Source organism: Canis lupus, chromosome 23 (genome assembly GCF_048164855.1).
Source record: "Canis lupus baileyi chromosome 23, mCanLup2.hap1, whole genome shotgun sequence".
Lineage (NCBI taxonomy): Eukaryota > Metazoa > Chordata > Mammalia > Carnivora > Canidae > Canis > Canis lupus.
In genome coordinates, this window is record NC_132860.1 from 46,115,031 (window position 1) to 46,138,085 (window position 23,055).

Consider the following 23,055-nt stretch of genomic DNA (forward strand, 5'->3'; position numbering starts at 1 on the left):
TGGCAGAGCATTCCCCTGGACAGGCTAGGTTGGAGCCAGATGAGGAAGGGCCAAGTTCTGAATTCTGTATCCTGGTAGCCCTCAGGTGCTAAAAGCAAAGACCCACTAGAGGCAAATAGGAAGGAAAATGGAAAAGAGCAGAGTTATTTGGAATTAAATGAGATTATGTGAAATGTATATTAGACATCTGAAGACACACAGGATATCTAATATATTGAGTAAGATCTGCCACTAACTGAACCACGTTATAACTATGCATTACATTAGTTATTTTGTATAAAAGACTCAATGAAATAACCAGGCTCTGCCATATGATTAATATTAACCTTCAGTTAATTAACATTAATCCCAGAGAAGAGCTTGCTCTCCGTTTCTCCCTCTGTCTCTCACTCTTCTCTCTCTCCTTGCCATGTGAGCACACAGCAAGAAGGCAGCCATTTACAAATCAGGAAGAGAGCTCTCACCAGAACTAGACCATGCTGGCACCCTCATCTTGGACTTCCAGTGATTAGCCCTACGAGAACATACATTTCTATTGTTTGAGCCACATGGTCAAAGTTATTTGTTAGAGCAGCCCAAGCAGACTAAGATAACTTGCTAGAATACAATAACAGAAAGATGGCAATCACTCTGAATATTGAAATCAGAGAGACTTCAACCAAGAAATTAATTGCACGAGTGTTAGAAAAGATGAGAAGCCAGCAGGGGACAGTGAGGCAAAGCAGAGACAGTGGAAGTCCCTGCTACCCCAGGATTGCAAGGACAAAGGGAAGAAGCCAGCTATGAGAGCCTAAAGGCTTAGTCACCCACTAAGGGCACTAATCCCTTAGTGAAGTCCCCACCCTACGACCACACCTAATCCAAATCATCCCCCAAAGGCCTCAGTTCCAAATACCATCACTTTGATACCATCAATTCAATGCATGAATTTCAGAGGATACACTATTCAACCCTTAACATAGGTGTTAAGGTGTTTTTCATATTTAATGCTGCTTTGCAGATTAGGCAACTGAGACTAGGAGAGGTCAAGTATCTTTCTCAAAATCCTAGCTAGTAAATTACAAAAGTGTGATTCAAATCCAGGTCTAGCTGACTTTAATGGGGCACTATTAACTATTATAGCAAATTGCTTCACAGTATGTCTGCATAAGGACCCAGTAATCAGATATGTATTTGATGTGCTAATACAATTCAGCCAAATTCCTATGACCTGTACTAGCTTGTGGGAAATGGTCTATGCTAATTAAATCATAACATGATTGATGGGATGCTTTAAAATATAGAACGAACATCCATATATCCTTTTACAGTTCACAAAGAGCTTGCCTACCCATTACCTCATTTCCTCATTTGATCTTCATAGTATGGTTGTCAGGACGGAAGGACAGATCTAGACGGAAACTGAAGGTCAGAGGGAACAGGTGAATTGCTGCAAGTCACACAGCTAAGAAGTGAGAGAGGAAGGGAATACTTAAACCCACACCTGTTGGCTCTTTATCCTGAGACAGGTAGACCTGCAGTGTTCTTGGGGTCAACCAAAATGATGAAGGCCCATTGAATGGGAGCTGATCCTACTATTATTTTAGACTTTCTGAGTGTCATCCGATTCATTTGCTGGTTTTACCAATGAGCAATCTAAGGACTTGTCAATGCATTGTGCTGCCTCTTTGAAGTTGCCTACTTCAAGGGAAGCTCCGTTTGCCAGAGAAGGGGATATGTATGGTGAGTAAGAAGAGTTTGCAATGAGGACAACCATTGAAGCACTTGCGTGGTGGCAGCTGGCTCCACTGATATTTCAATGATCCTAGTTATGTAAAAATAGCTCTAAAGTACTTGAAAGCATTTTGTTCTCTTAAAATAGGTTTAAAAAATTCCTCCCTTTTGTTTGCACTCCTAATTTGTTTAGCAAGGCCTCTTTCTCAGAATCAAAGTTTTAGCAGAAAGTGAATTTGAAGACTGAAGGACTTTAAAGTTTAAATGTCTTACCAGGACATAGATTACTTAATTAACTGTTACATTTATTATTTGTACAATCAAAAGAGAGAGAGAGAGAGAGAGAGAGAGAGAGAGATTTCTGTGCATTTTACTCTGTTGGGCAGTTTGGGACAGAGATGGGTTAATAAGAAAGGGAGTCCCGACTTGAAGAAGTATATCATTCAGCATAGAAGTTTAGACATGAACATCAATCCCTGTATATCAAAATTAATAATGATAATGTAATAAAAGACATAAAAGTGATGATAGTGGTAATTCAAGGTTTGCCGTTGGCAATGGTCATTGATCTTGACTTAATACTAAATGAGTGAGGTTTTTAAATATAAAAAAGTATCCAAGATGAATTAAGACTTTGGCGAGGCAGCTCTAATCCAGGCTATATCTAGCCTTTGGCTGTATCCATCTGGCTTGTGGCAAGTTTCCTAAATTAAGTATCTGGAGGCCTCCTCCCATAAGAACAACAAACAGAACTTCCCTGGTCTGAAGGAGAATTCTGGGCCTCCTCCAGCTGGACGTCCTGTTTCTCTGTTTAACTCAGAGATTCATTCTCTTGAGGCCACAGCAGGTGGTTTTAGAGGAGGGTGTAGCCCAGCCTTCTCAGCCCATGTTACCAACTATTTGTGATTCCTCTCCCCCCACCCCATTCCTGTGTTGAAACCCTAACTGCCAGTGTGGCCATGTTTGGAGATGGGGCCTCTAAGGAAGTAATTAAGTAAATGAGGTCATAAGGATGGGGCTCTGATCCCATAGGATTAGTGTCCTTATAAGAAGAGACCCAGGGAGCTCTCTCTCTTTCTCTCCCTGCACAGAGAGGTGGAGCCATGTGGGGACCTAGTGAGAAGGTAGCCATATACAAATCAGGAAGGGAGATCTCAGCAGATACAAATGTGCCCACACCCTGATCTTGGACTGTTCTAGCCCTCAGAAATATGGGAAAATAAATTTTCGATGTTTAAACCATCTCATCTATGCTATTTTATTGTGGCAGCCAGAGTGGACAGTCAGGGAGGAAAGACCTCCTGTGGTGTATAAGGTATGCGTTGTGGGAATGAAAGCCTAGGCCTGAGTGGGTTACATGGGCCTGGTGATTTGACCCGGTTGTGTCAAGGTGGGGATGGGGCTTTATGGAGACCAGGAAGATGGGGCAGTAACAGGGAGTGCAAACCAGGCTGGATGGATTTTTTTGTTTGTTTGTTTTTTAGGGTCAGCTTGGCAGAGACATGAATTTTAATGTTCTTTGTGGGTGGGGGTAGTGTCAGAACTGAGGGGCGGGTGAAACCCTGAGCAGCACCAGGGGTATTGTGGGATAGGAGCCTGACTCTGGGAAGAGTGCCGTCTTGGCTTCTCTCTACTGGGAACTACCTCTGCCTTTCTCCTACCAGCAGGGGCTCTCTCCCTCTCCAAGCAATCTCTGGATCCTTTCTTCCTTTCTATTTCAAGTAAATGACTCTCCTCTCACTTGCATTCTTATTAGCCTCCTCAAAATCCAAACACATATAAATGCAAACATATGTATCTCTAATTCTTCTTACCTCATTAACGTAAACTCAGGTGTGGTTGAAAGGGGCTTGTTATGAATAGCAAAAGATACTTTTATCACTTATTAGAAAATTCCAAAGATTTTAGGGGCTTTTTCAGAAACAAGGACAAAGGCCAAATACATATTTCTTTTCACAAATTAAAATATCACATTTCCCCAGTCAAACTTCTGATGAAAACCTAGCCCTGGCCAACACCTTCATCAAAGCCTTGGGATACCCTAATTAGGCAGAAGACCCAGCGAAGTTGTACCTGGATTCCTGGCTCACTGAAACTGTGAGTTAACAAATATGTATTGTTTTAGGCTGCTAAGTTTGTGATAATTCATTACATGGCGATAGAAAACTAACACAGATTTTGGTACCCAGAAGTGGAATGCTGCTTTACAAATATCCACAAATGTGGGAGTAGCCTTGGAACCAGGTAGTAGATGGAGGCCGGACGGATTTAGAGGAGCATGATAAAGGAAACCATCTATTACTTTGAACTGACTCAAGAGAAAGTGAAGAACAGATTATTAGAAATGGAAGGAAGCGGGATCCTTGCTTTGTGGTAGGCAGAAAACTTAGGAACATTGTCTCCTGCAGTTATGTGGAAAGCACAGCTCATAAGTGATGAACTAGGTTATTTAGCTAAGGAGTTTCCAAGCAAAGTGTTGAAGATGCTGCCTGGTTTCTTCTCACTGCTTATAGTAAAATGTGAGAGAAGGGATAAATTGAGGAAAGAACTGTTAAACAAAATGGAGCCAGAACTTGACAATTTTGAAAATTTCCAGTCTCTCCAGATGGTAAAAGATGCTGAAAGTCAGAAATGGCTGCCAAAAGTGTGGCATAGAGAAAAAGCTGAGTATGCAACTGTACAATCTTTTGCTAAAACTGAAGGTCAGATTATTCAGTCATCTTAACTTCAAGATATTAAGGGTGCGCCTCGTAGATCTTGAACCATAGGGCTTCTGGAAAGCATGAGACTGGTGGTGTGCCTCCGCCACCTCTACTAAAGAAAAAGGACTATCTTAAAAAGACCTGGGGGCATGGCTTTTGTCTACTGGAGTGAACTCCACTGAAATCCGTGGGAGATCCACAGTTCTTGAGAAAATGATTTCAGTAGAAATGCCACCAGGATGAAGGGAAAGGGGCAGAGACAGAGCAAAATGAAAAAGGGCTGCTGAATCCCTCCAATTCTACTGGCTAGGCTGATAAACTATTCAGCTTCAAACATGTGCTTCCTTTTCTGAAAAAGGAAGGATGGCATAGAAAATGGGTTCAAGAGCTCAGAAGTCAGTCCCAAGAGCCACAGAGGATTATTCCCATACCTTGAAATATTACAAGGATCTAGCTCTTGACCATCTGGATTTCAAAACTGCTGTGAACCTTTTTAGTCCTTCATTTTAGCCTTGCACTGGAATATCTATACAGTTTTGTTGTGCCTGTCCCACCATTATATGTTGGGTATTTAAAAATAGATAATTTATCTCTTTAGGTTCATAGTCTCACAGATAGAAAGGATGTGTTGCAGGAGCTGTACTTAGCAGACTATACCTGGCAGCCTCATCCTCAGTTGGGTCTGATTTGAGTAAAGAAATTGTGGAGCTAATGCTGTAATAGGATGAGACTCTTGGGAATCTTAGGGTAGGGTCAATGTATGTTGAATGTAGAAGGGATGGGAATCATTGGAGGCCAGACTTCAGACTGTGTTAGACAGACTGTAGGGTGACCCCCCAGTTCCTGCCTTTATTTATGAATTGCCTCCTTGGTGATGGCAGGGCCCTGTGACTGGCTTCCAACCCACAGAATGTGGCAAAGGTGATGGGATAAATGTGATTACATGTATGTAATTAAATAAGTATATACCACTTATCTTGCTAGAGCCTCTTTCTCATGCTATTGCTGGCTTTGAAGAAGCAAGCTGCCATAAATCCTATAGTCACAAGGAAAAAATTTCTGCTACAACCTGAGGGATCTTGGGGGCTTAGAAACAAATCCTTCTCCAGTTGAGCCTCTGATGAGAACCCTGCTCTGACCATCACCAGAATTATGGATTTAGGAGACTCCAGCTAGAGAATAAAAGTAAACTGTGCCTGTACAGGACTCCTGGTCCCGAGTAACTGTGGTAATAAACATGTATTGTTTTAAATCACTGTATTTTTTGATCATTTGTTCTTTGGCGTAGAAAGCTAACAGAGCAGCTCCTAGAAAGAAGGAGAAACAAAAACACAGAGGTGACAAAGGGAAATAACAGATAGCTTTATACTTCCACACTGGCAATGTTTTATATCTGTTGGCGAGAGCCAGTAGCACCTCACTCTCACCCCTTAAGTTTTTATAAAGGCATTATCGACATCCATCCATCTGCTCATTCATTCAATAAACAATTTTTTACATATCCATCACTCTAGGGGTTTCTACCACAATTCGATTTATACTCCTATCATGTGCTTTCACGTATATGCAAATGATTACATGATAAGGCATATCAGCTAAATATCCTGAGAGCAGTATTTAGAATGTGTGTGTAAATGGCATCATTCCTTTCTGGTCACTTGCTCATGGAGCTTACTTATGGTCTATTGGAGGACATAAACTAAACTAAACTAAACTAAACTAAACTAAATTAAACTAAAATAAATAAAATAAAACATAAAATAAAATAAAGTTGTATGATCACACAGATGATAGAAGGTATAAAAGTACAGGATTATCTAAGAGCATTTAGTGAGGGACCTAAGCTAATGAGAGGGTTTGGAGATGGTTTCCTGGAGGAAGTAACATCAGAGCTGAGCCTTGGTGCCTAAGTTGACATTAGCCACCAGCAGGTTTGGGGAGCATGTGCTGTCAGAGGGAATGGCATGTCAAAGAGCACGAGGCAAGAAAGAACTGGGTGTTTTCTAAAGAACTGAGCAGAAAAAAAAAAAAAAAAAAGAACTGAGCAGAGGCCAGTGTGGCAGGAGCATGGTGAGAACATGGTGGGATAGGGAGAGGGAGGGGAGGAAGGTGGAGACGTTGGCAGTGGCTAGCTTATAAACAAGACTTGGTGAAATCATCTGTGACTAAATTTTATTTTGCAAATGTTTAAGTGTGTGGTTAAAGGATAATTTTCTTTCCCTATTAGAGACAAAAATGTTAAAATGGGGAAGGGCCACAGAGTGAATGCAAGGATCTTGGATTTCTGCCAGGGTGTGAGGGAGAGCAGAGAGAGAAGGGTAAACTGAGGTCACTGCTGTGGCAAGTAAGACAGAAGACAGACTCCTTAGGTAGGTGGCAAATAAGCTCGAGTCAGATGGGGAGAAGTGGCAGGTATGAAACCCAGGTTCCTGGGAAAGCTAGAGAGGGAGGGAAAAGAGCCACAGTTCAGCTTACAGAGAGACATCACTAGCTTCTCAGGCAGCAGTGCAGGGAATCTGTCCGAGGCACTTTGGTTGGTGCATTTTTACGAGGAATAGAGTAAACCGTATGAACATTTTGTGTACCTGGGGATTGCACACACAAGTGTAGACCAGCAGAGACCCTCCAAGCCTAAAGGCTAGAGTCCTGGGAATCCTGCTTCCCCCAAACCAGCAGCATGACCTTGGGTCAGTCTTTTGACCAGTCTGGCTCCAATTGCCTCACTGGGTGTGGGAGCTCAAAGTTTCCAACAGGAAAGGACACTCCTATCTTCATGGGTTATTGCTGCCAGTAGCTGTTGATCTCATGAAGACCGGCCTGGGAATGTATGAGGCAGTGAAGGATACTTCAGGAAGGAAGATTGAGGCTGCACTCATGAGAAAGAAGTCTAGCATAGGCTGGTGTAGGGAAAGCAGGCAGCTGGCACCCCACAGGGTCGGGGACTCTAGGCTGTGCTCCTATGACCACTGTCGCTGGCACCATTGAAGATACTGTAAAGTCACATGCCCCAGAGACCCATAATCCACTGTTGGTTTTTTCCTTTCATCTGCCAATCTGCTCAAGTCCACAGATTGCATTATTGTTATTATCCTGAATTCTTTCTTTACAGTGTCACAGTTCTAATTAGCTTCATTTCCTGTTTTCTCCCCTTTGGGATCAGTACATGGCATCTGATGGCGTCTGCATGCCCAGAGAGGGTGGGATATAGGAACAAACTCCATGAACTAATAGCCTGGGGAGTGGGTGGCTTTCTCAGGACAGGGGTGAAGCTGGGGGAGGAAGGAAGAAAGCCCAGCAGACGAAGCCTGCTCTGGTTGCTGCTTCCACATCAGCACCCAGTAACCCAGCTGTGAATAATGCTGTTGGCCTGGAGAGACCCCCCACCCCCTCATTGAGTCTGGAGTGGTTCCCTGGCCTTGTATCAGCTTGTGATTTATCTGATTCTTCATTTCCTGAATGGTTTGGCTGAAAGAGCTTCTTTAAGACTTGATGTGCCAATCTAATGATAACTCATAAGGCCGGGGACTGCTGGATGCTCTTGATATTTGTAACTTTTAAGTAAAGTCAGGCCCAGGGACCTTGATAACCTCAGTGCCAAACACTTTGGGATGTTTCATGGCAAAGTGGATTGTTGCATTTTTTAAGATTCAACTTTTTTGTTGTCATTTTTTTTTCATTTCATTTCATTTCATTTCATTTCATTTCATTTCATTTCATTTCATTTCATGGTAAGTTCCAGGCCAAAGAACAAGATATGGTGTTCAAATGTGCCTCTCATTAGCTGTATGTTCATGGCCAAGTTATATAATGCATCTAATCTCAGTGTCCTCCCTGGTAAAGTACAGCTAATAATAATACCTACCACATGGGAGTGAGATGGGAAATAGATAAGATAATGCATGTTTTGGTGCCAAATGGCTGCATATCACCAGCAGTTTAGATCCAGAAGAGCCAAAATCAGCATCATGAGGATCTATGTGGCAGGAGAAGAGGGAGCATATGACAACATGATTGAACCTCAATTATGAGAAAGCATAGTGTAGTGGGGCTAGAACACATGTTTTAGAGTCCAGCCTCAGACCTAAACTCCGCTCTATCATTTATTACGTGGGCAGTACTTTTTTTTTTTAAGATTTTATTTATTTATTCATGAGAGATACAAATAGAGAAGCAGAGACACAGGCAGAGGGAGAAGCAGGTTCCATGCAGGGAGCCTGACGTGGGACTCGATCCCGGGTCTCCAGGATCACGCCCCGGGCGGAAGGTGGCGCTAAACCGCTGAGGCACCTGGGCTGCTCATGGGCAGTACTTTTATCTCTCAGTCTGAGCATCTGTAAAACTGGAATAAAAATAGTATTTGCTCTATAGGGTTGCCTTAAGAGTTAAATGAGATGATGCATTGTGTAGATACTTGCTAGACACAGAACTGTTTTCTCTTCTTCCTGGGTCCCTAGTAGACTACATTTCCTAGCCTCTTTGCATCTAAGTGAAGCTGTGTGACCAAGTTCTGGCCAGTGGAGTGTGTGTAGGTGTAAGTTGTATATGCTCCATAGTCTAATCCTTACACCTGAAACCTCCATGGAGTCCTATATACCATCTCTTTCCTCCTCTGCTAGGTGGGGATAGGGGGTCCGGTGGGGTAGGGCTCAGGGAGTGCAGTTGTACAGAGGGAGCCTAGATCCCTGAATGACTGGGCAGAACTAGCATTCCTCCCTCTGCTCTGGCCAATCTGCATGTTGGGTTATGGCTGGACCTACTGAGATTTGTAGAGTTGTTTGTTAGAATATTTAATCTATGAGAATGACTTATTCATTCTCAGAAAGCACATAGTTATGCTTCAACAAATGTTACCTATTATTATTATTTTCTTCCCGACCAGAATGGCTGAGTGGACAGTTCCAAGAACCCCCCCCTCCCCCGCCTCCCGCCCATGCTTAAATAATACTGAACACCACAAGTGCACTTTTTCTCTCTTCTGGCTAGAAGACTGACTTCTAAATCTCCAGATTCCCCCAAAAAGAAATTAAATTATTCGTTTATCCAATCAGTAAGTATTCACCAAGTGCCTACTATTTATATAGCTTGGTTAGGGGCCAGGAAGTGCAGAGATGACAACACCATCTCCATGGACTCCTCAATTTCATAAAGAGTGACACATAGTAACCACATTATCACGCAGAATAAAATGTATGCCCTAACTCTCATCTCATCATCATAAGTTGTGGCGTATGACACTTCTTTTTTTTCTCTTTATTTATTTTAGAGAGAGAAAGAGAGAGGGAGTGCATGTGTGCACATAATGGAGGGGGAGAGGCAGAGGAAGACTCTCAAGCAGACCTCACTGAGTGTGGAGCCCATCGCAGGGCTTGATCCCAGGACCCTGAGATCATGACCTGAGCCAAAATCAAGAGGCAGCTTGCTCAACCTACTGAGCCACTCAGGCACACCTGGCCTATGATACTTCTTAAAAAATCAGTAATATTCTCAACCCAGGGTGGATCTATGAGAAAGTTCTGCTACTTCCCTGGCAACCTTCTCCTTGACTTTTACCTGCTCACAGAAAGAGAAAAGAAGGGGGTTAAGCCATAGCTGTTGTTTCCTTGAAAACCAAATGTGTCTTTGTATGGTGCTGCTCTGTGAAATCTCATGGACTACCCAGCTTCCCCCTTCCTTTCTCTGCCTCCCCACAACTGAGAACCTGGGCACCAAGGGACCCCTGCTCCTTCTGCACTGTGCTCATATGTTCAGTTTCCCAGGGCAGGATGAGGCGCTGTGACAGTCTAGTACTGCTTCTGTTCAACTTTGCTATATTCTCTTCTTGGAACTCGGGTCACTGAACACACAGAATTCCTTTCTGTCTATTATAAACAACACGATGTATCAGGGAACTCACGTTTGCTGAGCCTGAACCCACATAAACCGTCACAAACTTTTTCAACACAGACCTCCAGGCAGCTACCAACCAATCTTTGTTTGCCCAAGAACTAGATGATCTCCAGACATTGTTGGTAACAATAATAATAATATTCATTCCCTTAAACTTATTTTCAAAAACACTTCTAAATATATATAATCTAATAAGCATCTTGAGGGTAGGATGGTGTATACTATTTTTGTAGCCTTCCCCCACTGTTCTCAGCTCTCAAGGAGAGCTCAACAAATATTTGAGGACTGAGAAGGAGCCTCCTCCTCTTACTCCCTTTTTCTGATTTTTAAAATTGAAGTATAACTGATGTACAATATCATATTAGTTTCAGGTACACAATGTGGTGACTCAATATTTATAAACATTGCAAAATGATCAACATACTGAGTCTAATTACCAGCTTTCACCTTACAAAGTTAATACAATATTATTGTTTATATTCCCTATGCTGTATATTACTTCCCTGTGACTTATTTATTTTATAACTGGAAGTTTGTACATCTTGCTACCCTTCACCCATTTTACCTACTCCTCCATCCCCCTCCTCTCCACCAGTCTGTTCTTTGTATCTGTGAGTCTAGTTTTGTTTTTTTTTGTTGTTGTTGTTGTTGTTGTTCATTTGTTTTGTTTTTTAGGTTCCACATATAAGTGAAATCACAGGTATTTATCTTTTTCTGTCTGACTTATTTCACTCAGCATAATACCTTCTAGGTCCTTCCATGTTGTTGCAAATGACAAGATCTCACTTTTGCATGGCTGAGTAATACTCCATTATATATACCACATCTTCTTTAGCCATTCATGTGTTGATGGACACTTTAGTTGCTTCTATGTTTGGCTATTGTAAATAATAATGCAATGAACATAGGGGTGCATATATCCCTTCTTCTTATCTGTGCTTTCATTCCCTTATGATTCTTTCTCAATCATAAGTACCAGTCTCATTAACACTGCCCGTTTGATAGGGAATGATGTGACCTTACAGGTTCATCTAGTTCACCCCTCTGCTTCCAAATAGGCTACTTCAGTCATTCAGCATTGACAAGTGCTGAGTCTACTGGAAGAGGACAGCTGCTGGGGTCAAGAGTTCTTTCTTGGAATGCCTGCTGGTAAAACCAACGGAAGGTCTTTGGACCTGTTTGCTAATGACTAGTTGGCCCAAAGGATTCTAAATCCTGACCATAGATTTTCCTTCTGAATATATCATTAGGTCTGCTTGTGTGCCAGACCAGCTCAGGGGCAAGACTTTGTAACTGTGCCTTTTCATTCATTATTATTTTTAGGGCAGATCTGTTTCTCATTGACTGGGGCTTATTGTACCCCTCCCTTGCCTTGTCATGCTTAGGACAGCCCACTTGGCGGCTCTCCAAGGACCATGCTTGCCTGGAGGTGTTGTCGCCTGCCTCTCCTGACTGGCTGGTACAGGCCTGGGCTAAGGCCGCCTTTGTTCTTTCACAGTGGGTTGCTTTTCCTTGGGCTTGAATGGCTCAGCAAATTTATTGGATGCTCTGCAGGGTGGAAGGCCTGAGTGGCAGAGTTTATGTTGGAAACTGTATGTTGTTCTGGGTTATTCTCATGGCACCTGTATTTTTTCCTTTTTGTCTAATAGGGTGAATGGTATGGCACTGGAGTGAGGCAGGGAAGGGGTCTTGCACAAGTCAGTGAAGACAGCCTTGTACCATAGAGGGCTCTCTCCCAGCAACGTGAAAGCTGGTAGTGACCCAAGGGGAGAGGGAGCCAATGAGGGTGTGGTGAGACAGCTGTTCAGACTCAAACCTACCCCCAAGCATTGGCAGAGAAAAGGGAAAAGAGGGAGACACAATAAAAGGAAAACAAAAGATAGTAATAGGTGAGGAAGATGGGAAAGAGGGCAAAAATGGGAGAATGTTTTTTCAATAAATCCCTTCTAGACTACTTCAGCCTCATTTGAATTGCTACAGAATCTATTATATACACCAAATAATCCACCTCACACTGTATTCAGGTGTGTGACATAGATGTCACTCTAGCCTTGCCTCCCCCTCAGAAACTGAACTCCTCTTTGGTCTGAGTTCTAGTCCACAGTGAGTAACCACTGAAAGCCCCTTGCCGCCCTGTTTGCATCTCCCAACCTCATTTCATCGAACTTCTTGTGTCTTCACTCCTCAGACTGTGGCCTCCCCTATCCTACATCATCTACCTCAAAGCTGCTGATTTCCTTGGGGGAAAATAAAATCCACTCATACTAAGAATGTCACAGAAGCAGAAAGTTTATAAAGCACTGGGGAGTAATGACATTCTCCTGGGAACAACTTCTGGCCGCCATCTTTCACTCAGCTCCCCTCTTTGCTCTGGCACCTTTCTCCTAGGTCTGTGCTCACATCTCCCCACATTTCCCTCAGTGTGAGGCTTTTAACTCTCTCTCTTCCCCTCTGACACTCCCCTCCAGCTACTTCTCTGGAAAATACAACTCCTTACCTTTGCATGGCACCGTACAGTTTACGAGGTGTCTTCATAAGCCTCATTAAAAAAAAATCTTCATGATAATTTTATAAAACTCAGATATTAATTCAGCTAATACCTCGTAGAACTAGGCTTTAAAACTATACTGTGTTCCTCCATGTGCAACATCCATCCACCTCTCAGGAAGAGCGAGGAAGGGAATGGGTCTCTGGGTGGTCTCTAGCTGGGTCTCTGAGGTGGAGAAGAATGTAAATAGAAACGTTTCTCAGGCCCCAGAATCTCCCTGTTAGCTTTTTTTTTCTAGTTCACTAACTGAAGTTTATGACCAGTTATTCTTCACTTATCCATTCATTCTCTCATTCATTCATTCATTCATTCACCCAGCATATCTTAGTGTCTACATCATTCCAGGCAGCAGTAGTGCTTCTGTTTCCTTGGCTTTCTGTGGAGGGATATGTGCCTCTGCACAGCCACAGGGCTGGTGTTCTGGTCCGGAACCAGAAGCAACCTCTTGGAGAATTCTAGCAACAGGAGCTAAGTGGGCCCTTCCTCTGCAACAGTGCCACCTCCTTATTTTTCAGCCACACCCCTGGGCAAAGAATAAGACCACATATTTTTCTATTAATATACATAAGACTCTGTTCCAGAGAAACACTTCAATGCTCTCCATCATCCAGGAACTTCTCAGATGGAAGCTGGATGTTGTGGTTATCCAGCTGATCTGCTTCCTCCTACTTGATGTGCTTTCCACACATGGCTTCAAAAACCCCTTCTCTCCTGGTTTTCCCTGTACCTCATTGGTTGTTCCTTTTTAGGCGCTCTGAAGTTTTCCTCTCCAGGGCTCAACACTTTGTCTTTTTTTCCCCACTACACTCACTTTCTTGGTGATCTCATCCAATCTCATGCCACAATGTCCCCATTTATCTCTCCATCACAAATCCAAGCTAGTTTATAGTAGATACATCGAGCTCCATAGTCCAAGAGAAACTCATCATCTTTCTTCACAAACCTGCTTTGCCTGTAGCTTCCTCCACTTCAGCTGATGGCAACTCCACTTTTCCAGCTGCTCAGGCCAACAGCCTTGGAACCATCCTTGACACCCTTCTTTCTCTGATTCACATCTAATGCATTAGCTTGACATGAGTCTAATCCAGTATCTCCCACTTCTTACAACTGCACCACTGTTTCATTTCCCATCTCTCTCCTAGTTCATTGCAACACTACCTACCTGGTCCCCCTTCCTTTCTCCTTACTGTCTATTCTCAACACAGCTTCTAGAGGGATCACTTTAAAACGTAAGTCGAATCATGTGACATATCTTTTCCCCTTACTGACAAACCTTAATGACATATCTTGACTCAAGTATAAGTCAGAGTCTCTACAATGACGAAGTAATTGATCACATAAATGGCTGCAGTTCTCCACTCCTCCCTACATCTGCCTATTTTGCAAAGTAACCATACTACTCCTCCCCGCAAAAGGTGAAGTCTTTTGCCCACACTTTGAATCTAGGCTGGCCCTATGATTTGCTTTGGCCAAATGCAGTATAAAGGATTGTGTGCCACTCTGAGCCTGGGCCTTTCTTGGAACCATGTTATATCCATGTAAACAAGTCCAGGCTAGTCTGCAGGATGATGAGAGACATGTGGTCTAGTCACCTCCTTGCCCCAGCTGGCAGCCAGTCAACAGTCAGACATGGGAATGACGCCATTCTAAAATAGCCAGCCTTAAACCAAACTACCACCTATCCTCAATGAACAAATCCAGCTGAGATAAGTCCAGCCTGACCAAGATCATCAGAGCCCAGCTGAACCATAGACTGAGGAGCAGTAAAAGAAGATTATTAATTTAAGCTACTGGGTTTGTGGTTGTTTTTTTATGCAATAGTTTTGTGACAATAATAAAGTGATACAAATGACCCACAAAGCCCTCCATGATCCACAACTTCCTTATTTCTCTAACTTTATCTTCTACCACTTTTTGGAAGCCTCATTCACCATGATCTCCTTGCTTTTCCTGGACTATACCAACCATGCTCCATGCCAAAGACTCTTCAGCAAGGGTGATACTCAAAATATTTTTAAACATTAGGACATGAGGACTGACAAATCAGAACAGTCAAGGAATCAGAAGAGAGCAGGATCAAAGGTCCTGATTGCCCTGTGCTGAGCTAGGAATTTATCTTTTAACTGCTGGATTGTGGGGAACTTTCCAAAAGAGAGGCCAGGACAGCCAACCTGAACAAGGCAATCATAGAGGGGCTCCAGGCCATACTTGTTTAACAACTTGTGAGAAAATATTTTAATATTTTAACAGAAATATCAGCTCTAATTATAAGTAAGATGTCCACCACCATCCTATCCCCATCTCCCTCACTCCAGCACACTCTCTAGGCACCTTGTTTTACTTCATATTTCTCCAAAGCACTTTTATCACTACTGATTTATAATATATTTGTCTGTTTATTTGTTTATTACATTTCTACTCTTCTCCTTTTAGAACAGTGCGGCCCAAGATGTTTCTGTAATGATAGAAATGTTCTACTTCTGAGCTGTCCAATACAGAAGCCATGAAGCCACATATGATTAGTAAGCACTTGAACTGTGGCTATGGTGAGTTAGAAAATTAAACTTTAAATTTTATTTAATTGTTATTACTTTAAATTTAAATAGTCTCCTGTAACTATTTTTTAAAGATTTATTTACTTATTTTAGAGGTGGGGAAGGGGCAGAGGGAGAAGGAGAGAGAGTCTGAAGCAAACTCTGTGCTAAGCACAGAGCCCCACCAACACAGGGCTTGATCTTAGGACCCTGAGATCACAACCCGAGCTGAAACCAAGAGTCAGACACTTAACTGACTGCACCATCCAGGCAACGCACTTGTAACTATTATCTACCTCACTGAACAGCAATCTTCAGAATTTAATCAAGCACAGACTTTTGCAACTTCTTCACTACTATACCCCCAGTATTTAGAACAGAATTTGGCTGAATAAACCAATGAGCAAGTGAATGAATGTGGCATGCAGGGATGGCAGTAGAAGAGGACTGTCCACACCAAATGTTCTAAAGTCCATTGGAGGCCATGATGGGAAATGGTTTGGGAAACATAAAAAATGGACTTCTTACCTACTCCCCACATCAAGCTCTTAGGTTGGTGGGATGTACTGAGTAGGGGAAGATTCCTTATCTGGATCACAGTGCATTTATTTTTCACCTTTATCCCAATTGGTTAACAAATAGGCTGGGCCTAATAAGAGATTTTCTCTGGCCAGTCCTTGTGGAATATCGGTGAAGAAGAGGACCTTCTAGCACGAGACTTTCTTAACACCAGTTTTCAGGGGCACCTGGGACAGAGTTCAGATGCTGCAGAATGATTCCCCTATAACACCAGAAGGAACCCACACTTGGGAACTGTTCTGCCTACTGACCCTGTGGAGCTGGGAAGGTCCATGGAGAGACACACCTGCACCTACACATCAGGCAGCACTGAGTGATTCTGGGGACTAGTCATAGGCATATACACCAACAACAACCAGTCCCAGCCACTGGTGTCTGCATTACCCAACCCCCGGACCAATACTGGCTAATATTATGCTCTTACTGCACTATCCAAACTAGTTTGCTTGTGACAGTCCTGGTTATACATGCTGTTCCAACACTCAGCCTGTGTTGTATCCTCTCACTCTCCAAAGTGTCCTAATAAATTATGGAAGATGATAAATTATATGGTCATCTTAGTCAGGCATTATTTTAAGCATTTCACTTTTTTTTTCTCTTACATTTATACTTTATAATCCAAAGGGCAAGTATTACCACCACTCAACCTGGAACCTGAGAGACTCAAGGACTGGCCTGTTGTTCTGGAACCAACAGGTACAGATTTTGGCAGTGACTGGATAAATCAGTGAGCCTCGTTCCTGGGGCTCTTAGGAACGTAACACAGATCAAGCACTGCCTCCCACCTCCCAAGACATGTTTCCATTGGAGAGCAGACCTGCCAAGGAAGAGTCTTTCCCATGGCAGACAATTGCTTCTTTCTCAGGCAATCAGTAGCATGACAATTCCCAGGGCAAAGGTGCCCATGTCTGCTCTTTTGGGACCATTTCTCACCTCCAGCAGAACAATGCTCACACTCCGGCCTTATTTCATGAGAGCCACTGTTTCTCCCATGGGAGGATTTGAAACTCTTGTAAGGAAATGGAGCCTTCCAGGGCCAGGTCCAAAGAAAGCTAGCAGAGACCCTGTTGCAGAGTATGGATAGAGAGGTCTAGTCCGTTCCAAGTCTGGTGTCTCTTCAACAGACTCAGCATATCAAGTCAGGGCTGAGGAAGAGACAGGAAAACCAGAATGCACCAACCACAGTTCTGTAATTCAAAGCAAAATCAAATTAACTCATGGAGTTGGATGATTTCCAGTTTGCTTATAAATGTCACAGAAAGGCAGTGGCAACACCATGGCTGTATTCCCTCTTTTTTCACTTTTCTTTGGAGTCTTTTTATTTTTATTTTATTTTATTTTATTTTTTATTTTTTTGGAGTCTTTTTAAAAGAAACTTTCAGCTCAGTGTATCATTGAGAATGTTAACAATAGCTTACCATTGAATAGCTCTTTATAATACAGAACATGTCTTTCAAAATAAAAATGTCTTTCACATCTGTTATCTCAATGGGCCTGACACTAACCTTATGAGGTAGACAGTTCTGTTATTAATAACTTTGTTTTAAAAGCGAGCCCACTAAGCTCTAATGAAGTTAAGTGATTTGCCCAAATCCACCTGTGTTATGGTAATAGTAAGTTTCATTTACAGAATGCTTAAGTGCTTTACATACATCATCTCACGTAATGTTCACAGCCCACCATAGTGGGAGATGTTCTCTTAGGGAACAGAGTCTAGATGGAGTGCATGCCCAGAGTCGAGTCATCCAGCTGGGAAGAGGTAGACCTGGGACACAAACCTAGCCCCACTCAAAGCCCAGGCTGACTTGAAATCTCGTGTTTTCCCCAACATGTCAAAGAAGCTTTATGTTTCTAAAGTTTGATTTGAAATGGGAGGAGCTATCTTACTAGAAGTGTGAGATTTTTCACTGGACAAAGGGACGTTGGTTAAAAGGAATCCCAGAGTTAGATAAGAAGAGAGTCTCAGGGGTGCCCACACTGCTAATCTTTTTATAAACATAATCTCATTTGTATACTTGGCTGCCCTGGGAAATTGGAATTATTTCCATTTTACAGATGAGGAAAAGAATACTTTGTCCATGATCACAAAGTTAATTAGTGACAAATTCAAGATGTGAGCTCAGGTCTGCCTGAGATGTTAAAGATTATGTTTTTAGCAGAAGGCACAATTTACATATAGTAGAATGCCCAGATTTTAAGTCTACAATTCCATGCATTCTGACAAATGCATATAATCCATACTCTAAACTATATGTCTAATATAACATATATATAATTGGTTCTGTGTCCCTGGAGAACCAACACTAATACAAGTCTGCAGATCAATCTGTAGGGATCTGACATCTTAACAATTTAGAATCTTCTAATCCATCCATACATCATGCTGCTTAAGTTCTCTTTAATTTCTCTCAGCAATAATTTACAATTTTCAGGTCTTGAGTATCTTTTTTAGATGTACATTCCCAAGTATTAGATGGTTTTTGATGTTACTATAAATAGTATTTTTCAAAATTTCATTTTGTAATTATTTGCTGCAGCATATAGGATTATATTTTACTTTTTAAAAACCTTGATCTTTCATCCAGTGACCACAGAAGATTTTTAACTAGTGCAACGAAATGATCAAAGGGGTATTTTAAGAAGAACAATTGGAAGAATTGCCCACTGCCATATTGGTTGGATGCATCCCCACGAGGCTAGGCGAGCCTTACTCTGAGCCAAGACCACAGAGAGTACTTCTGACCTCTGACAGCTGCCTGTGCATTTGCACTCCTGGTCAACTGTGTTTGCTTTGGGGCCAGAGAATTTTGGTCCCAAAATGATAGTGGCAATCATCATTCATCACCCCAGCTGGCAAAGCAGCTCAAAGCACATACCTTAGGAATGGAAGTGCAGTGGTGTCCTCTTGGTCTGTGAAGACTGAAGGAATGCTACTATAAATGACACAGTATGCCAAAGCTCCCTTTCACATAAGTTGATGGAGGCTGAGGAGGGAAATGTTAACTATATACTTTCTGAAGCTCAGGAGAATTGTGAGGATATTCATTTATATCCAAGTTTTTCATCATCTGCCCCTTTCCCCCATCCCGGTTTTCTGGAACTGGCTTAGAAACCTAGTGGGGGTCCGACAATCATTCTCTACTTCTATCTATATTTATAAATCATTGGGCTGAACTTGGGAGAACTTTCTTTTCTTTTTTTTTGGGGGGGGGGGAGAATTTTCAAACACCCCTTTACTTCCCTTTTGTAGGGATGCTCCAAAACTTTAAGCTTATTATTTTACTAAAGCAGGAAGGTTGACAGAAAGCTTTTAATTTCCTTAGGAAAGAAGAAGAAGAAGAAAAAGAAGAAGGAGAAGGAGAAGGAGAAGGAGAAGGAGAAGGAGAAGGAGAAGGAGAAGGAGAAGGAGGAGAAGAAGGAGAAGAAGGAGAAGAAGGAGAAGAAGGAGAAGAAGGAGAAGGAGAAAAAGAAGGAGAAGAAAAAGAAGAGGAAGACCTAAACATTTGCATCTTAAACATCCTGTTCTTTTCTTTCTTTTTGGTAACTTACTTCCTTATCTTGATAAATATAATGTTCCATGCCCTTCTTCAATATGCTTCAAAATTTCAAAATACATTATATATCACAAATAACAATAAACTGAACAATGTTAGAGCATATCTATTTTCAAACTCTGAATGCTTGTAAAGGTTCTGACATGCCTCCTCTCTCTACCAGTTGAAACATTTATTTTAAAAGTGCGTTTTCAAGGTATCTTTACTGGTTTTAAATTGCAAAGGAATGCAAGATATGAGTAAGATTTTCTAGAGCCTGGAGACAATAGACACTGCACATAGTTTTACAAAGCACAGACTTTTTAAAATCTGTACTCATTTGTAAGTCACCTTATATAGCTTTGACAGCTTGTACATTTATAGAACTCTTCAAAGTTTCCCTCTGGTGGGATCCCTGGCTGGCGCAGTGGTTTGGCGCCTGCCTTTGGCCCAGGGCGCGATCCTGGAGACCCAGGATCAAATCCCACGTCGGGCTCCCGGTGCATGGAGCCTGCTTCTCCCTCTGCCTGTCTCTGACTCTCTCTCTCTCTTTCTGTGACTATCATAAATTTAAAAAAATAAAAAAAAAGTTTCCCTCTGGTTTATGAACTTATTCCATACAGAGTCTGATGTAAGGAAAGGTAGAAATACTTTACTTTTGGTGCTCTTGGAAGGGCTCTAAGGACAGATCTAATCCCACTGCATCACCTCCTGCAACACCAGAGATGCTGGGCCATCTGTGAAAGTCACAGAGCTAGCCAGAGGTTTAGCTTGGATGAGGACCACATCAATTGGGTTCTTGAGGGGATTCTTCCTGTTACTTTACATAGTTTGAATCCTTCTCCTTCATTTTTCCCCCTCTTCCACCTGTATTTTCCCTGTAGAACCCTGGTACCCTCATCTTGTCCCATCATAACGCCCTATTGACCCTACATCCTTTATCACCCTCTGCAGTTTTCAAATCAAAGTGCCTCACCCACGTCCTCTGTGCCCCTCTTCTGGGGGTCCTACCATTGTTGGTAGGCACTCCTCTAAAGAGCCAGTGTGGAACTGAGTATTAATGACTGTTCATGGTTCAGTTTTCCTTCTTGTCTAAAGTAACTTGAATGTCTTATCTCATGGACAACTCATCACAACTTTTCTCAGAGAATTTATTGACATCTCACTATGTGCCAGACACTGTGCTTAAGGATTTCATATAAATTATGTCATGGATATTGTGTGCATTATGTCATTATCTCATTTGAGAAATGAGTTACAAGAGACAAGCCAATGAATGATATATTTAGAGACAGGTGGGGTTATCCTGCCCCTTTTTAGTGATATCATTCAGACAATAGCCTGCTGCCCTGGGCACGGGGCCAGCAGAGGAGAGGAGCCTGCCTTCTTCTCTAACTTCTTCAGCTTTCTGCTTACCAAGTCCTCTGTGTCACTGAATGCCAAAGCAACAGGCATTGCTGCCCGCGAGGGTATTGCCAGAGCTGCTCTTCTAACTAAGCTTCTCAGAATTGCGACTGCTAATATGCCCTGGATAGTCCAGGGCTCTGAAACCTATTGTTTACCAACAAAAAACAGCCAGGCTACAAAACACCACATGTGGCTTAAATGGAGAAGGGCCTAGAAAAGAGGCCCTTGATGTAAAGTTAAACATAGTTTTCTACTCAGCAAATAGCCTTTTGTACCCATTCTCCTGCTTTGACAGAACAGAAACAAAACAAAACAATTACTGTCAGATAACAACTGCAAAAAAAAAAAAAAAAAAATCCAAATCTCATGGAACTTCTATAGTGCTTTTACTATAACTCTGTTTGAAATGATTGTTTTAGGGTTTATTAATATTTCCAGTGAAAGATCCAATATGGAAACACCCTCATCTGCACAGAGTTTATGCATGGTACTACACAGTACTTTATGGTTTCAAAAGCAGCACACTAACAGTAACTTTGACTTTCAATGCTAGGTGTTTTGGAGACTTATCTCTCAGATGGAGGTTTTAAAAGTTGGGGGGCCAGATGTGGGGCTCGAACCCTTTGCTCTTCAGGGAGAAGCTTAGGTTTGTGAATTCCCTCCTGATTGTGGGTCACTGCGCTGGGGGTGGAGTTTATTGTATCTCAGCCTCCCTTACTACTTCACTGTGGTTTTTTTCTTGTTTGCCCCACATGTAGGAGTTGTTCAGGCACTTTTTGTTTTTGTTTTTATTTTTCCAGAGGAAGTGGTTCCATCTGTACCTATTGATTCTATGTGTCCATGCAAGGAGGTGAGATCAGAATCTTCCTACATTGCCATCTTGAACTGGTCTCATAGCAACTTTGAGAAGAAGGATATGCAAATTAGTGAAGGTAGAGGTCAACTCCAAACACAATGGTCTTTTCTTACCTACTTAACTCATACTGCTGTTCCTTTGGGAAAACTAAGCCATGGATATACAGAGGTCTCATACAGCCCACTAGGAGTAGATGATTTTATATTGCAAACAACTCATTTAGTGCCCTTTGGGAGAGTGTTGAAAATTCCCAGGATACTCTTAGTGCTTTATTTAAAACAATGACTGACAGGAACTATTAGACAATGTCCAATCTCCTACTATATGTACACTAACTTCTGTTGTCCATCTTTTACTATCTGATTCATCTATCATTGTATTGGAAAAGTATAATATGCAGACTTCTGCAAAAACACTTCCCTTTGTATATGTGTGTATGTGGTTCAGGGAGTGAGACTATAAAGAAAGATTCTTTAATAAAGTATTCAACAGATACACAGTGGACCTGATCATCTGTGCCAACAAAGCCTCAATCATCACTGGTGCTCAAAGGTGTCAATCATCATCTCACTTTGTGTCAGCGATGAGCTAAGCTCATCCCTCAGACTGGAAAACAGAACTGAGTGGGAGGATCCAAGTAGATGAGGAATGTTTTAAAAGGGGGTATTTAAGTTTTGGGTGCTTTTATTAAGAAGACAAGGTTTTAGCTAGATCAGCTCCTGCGTGTGGGACAGATGACACCAGAAGATGTACAGAAAGCCTGAGGGAAAGGATCCCTAGGGAACTGTCTGGATATTCACATCAATCTGTCTCCATTGGACAATGGTTAGTTACCTTAGAATCTTAATTGTTATCTTAATATAATATTTGAGATATTGGAACATCTTTTGTTTCATTTGCTAGACTCTTTAGGTACTGTATTTTTAAGAAGAGATAACTTTTAGTTTTATCTGGGACCTGAGAACAGAAATGATAAAAGGAGATTCTTCCCACCAGGTTTGTTCAATATCTTCTTGGGGCCCAGATACTATGAAACATTATCTTAGAAACTCTTCTCTGCTCAAAACTGGCTGACTTTTGTTTAAATAGAGGGCTTGTTTCCTTAAGTCACCTCTACCCCCTACCCTAAATTACAGCTAAGGAATTTAAAATGGAGAATTTCTAGTCCAGGATAAGCAACTATGTGGTACAAATTCCTCCTTTGCCTCCTTCCTTGCTCAGGTGATGCAGACATCGCCAAATGAGTGTATTTTCCCATTCAGCTCAGATGTGTGTAAGTAATAATATAATCCCTGTT

At 42.0% G+C, this 23,055-nt stretch overlaps 1 protein-coding gene across 4 annotated transcripts in view; it reads left to right on the forward strand.

Moving 5' to 3' along the window:
- Positions 1-21,687, forward strand: part of LOC140615193 (uncharacterized) — a 143,588-nt gene extending 121,901 nt beyond the window's left edge. The window contains exons 5-8 of one of the 4 annotated variants that reach the window (XM_072795080.1): positions 3,696-3,810; positions 15,283-15,395; positions 16,587-16,658; positions 19,286-21,687. In XM_072795080.1, the coding sequence (XP_072651181.1) occupies positions 15,353-15,395; positions 16,587-16,658; positions 19,286-19,461 (291 nt within the window). In that variant the 5' untranslated portion in view covers positions 3,696-3,810; positions 15,283-15,352 and the 3' untranslated portion in view covers positions 19,462-21,687. Of the gene's footprint in view, positions 1-3,695; positions 3,811-9,678; positions 9,891-15,282; positions 15,396-16,586; positions 16,660-19,285 lie in introns of those variants that run through there. The other 3 variants (XM_072795081.1, XM_072795079.1, XR_012015946.1) reach the window with 3 other exon arrangements.
- Positions 21,688-23,055: the final 1,368 nt, after the last annotated feature.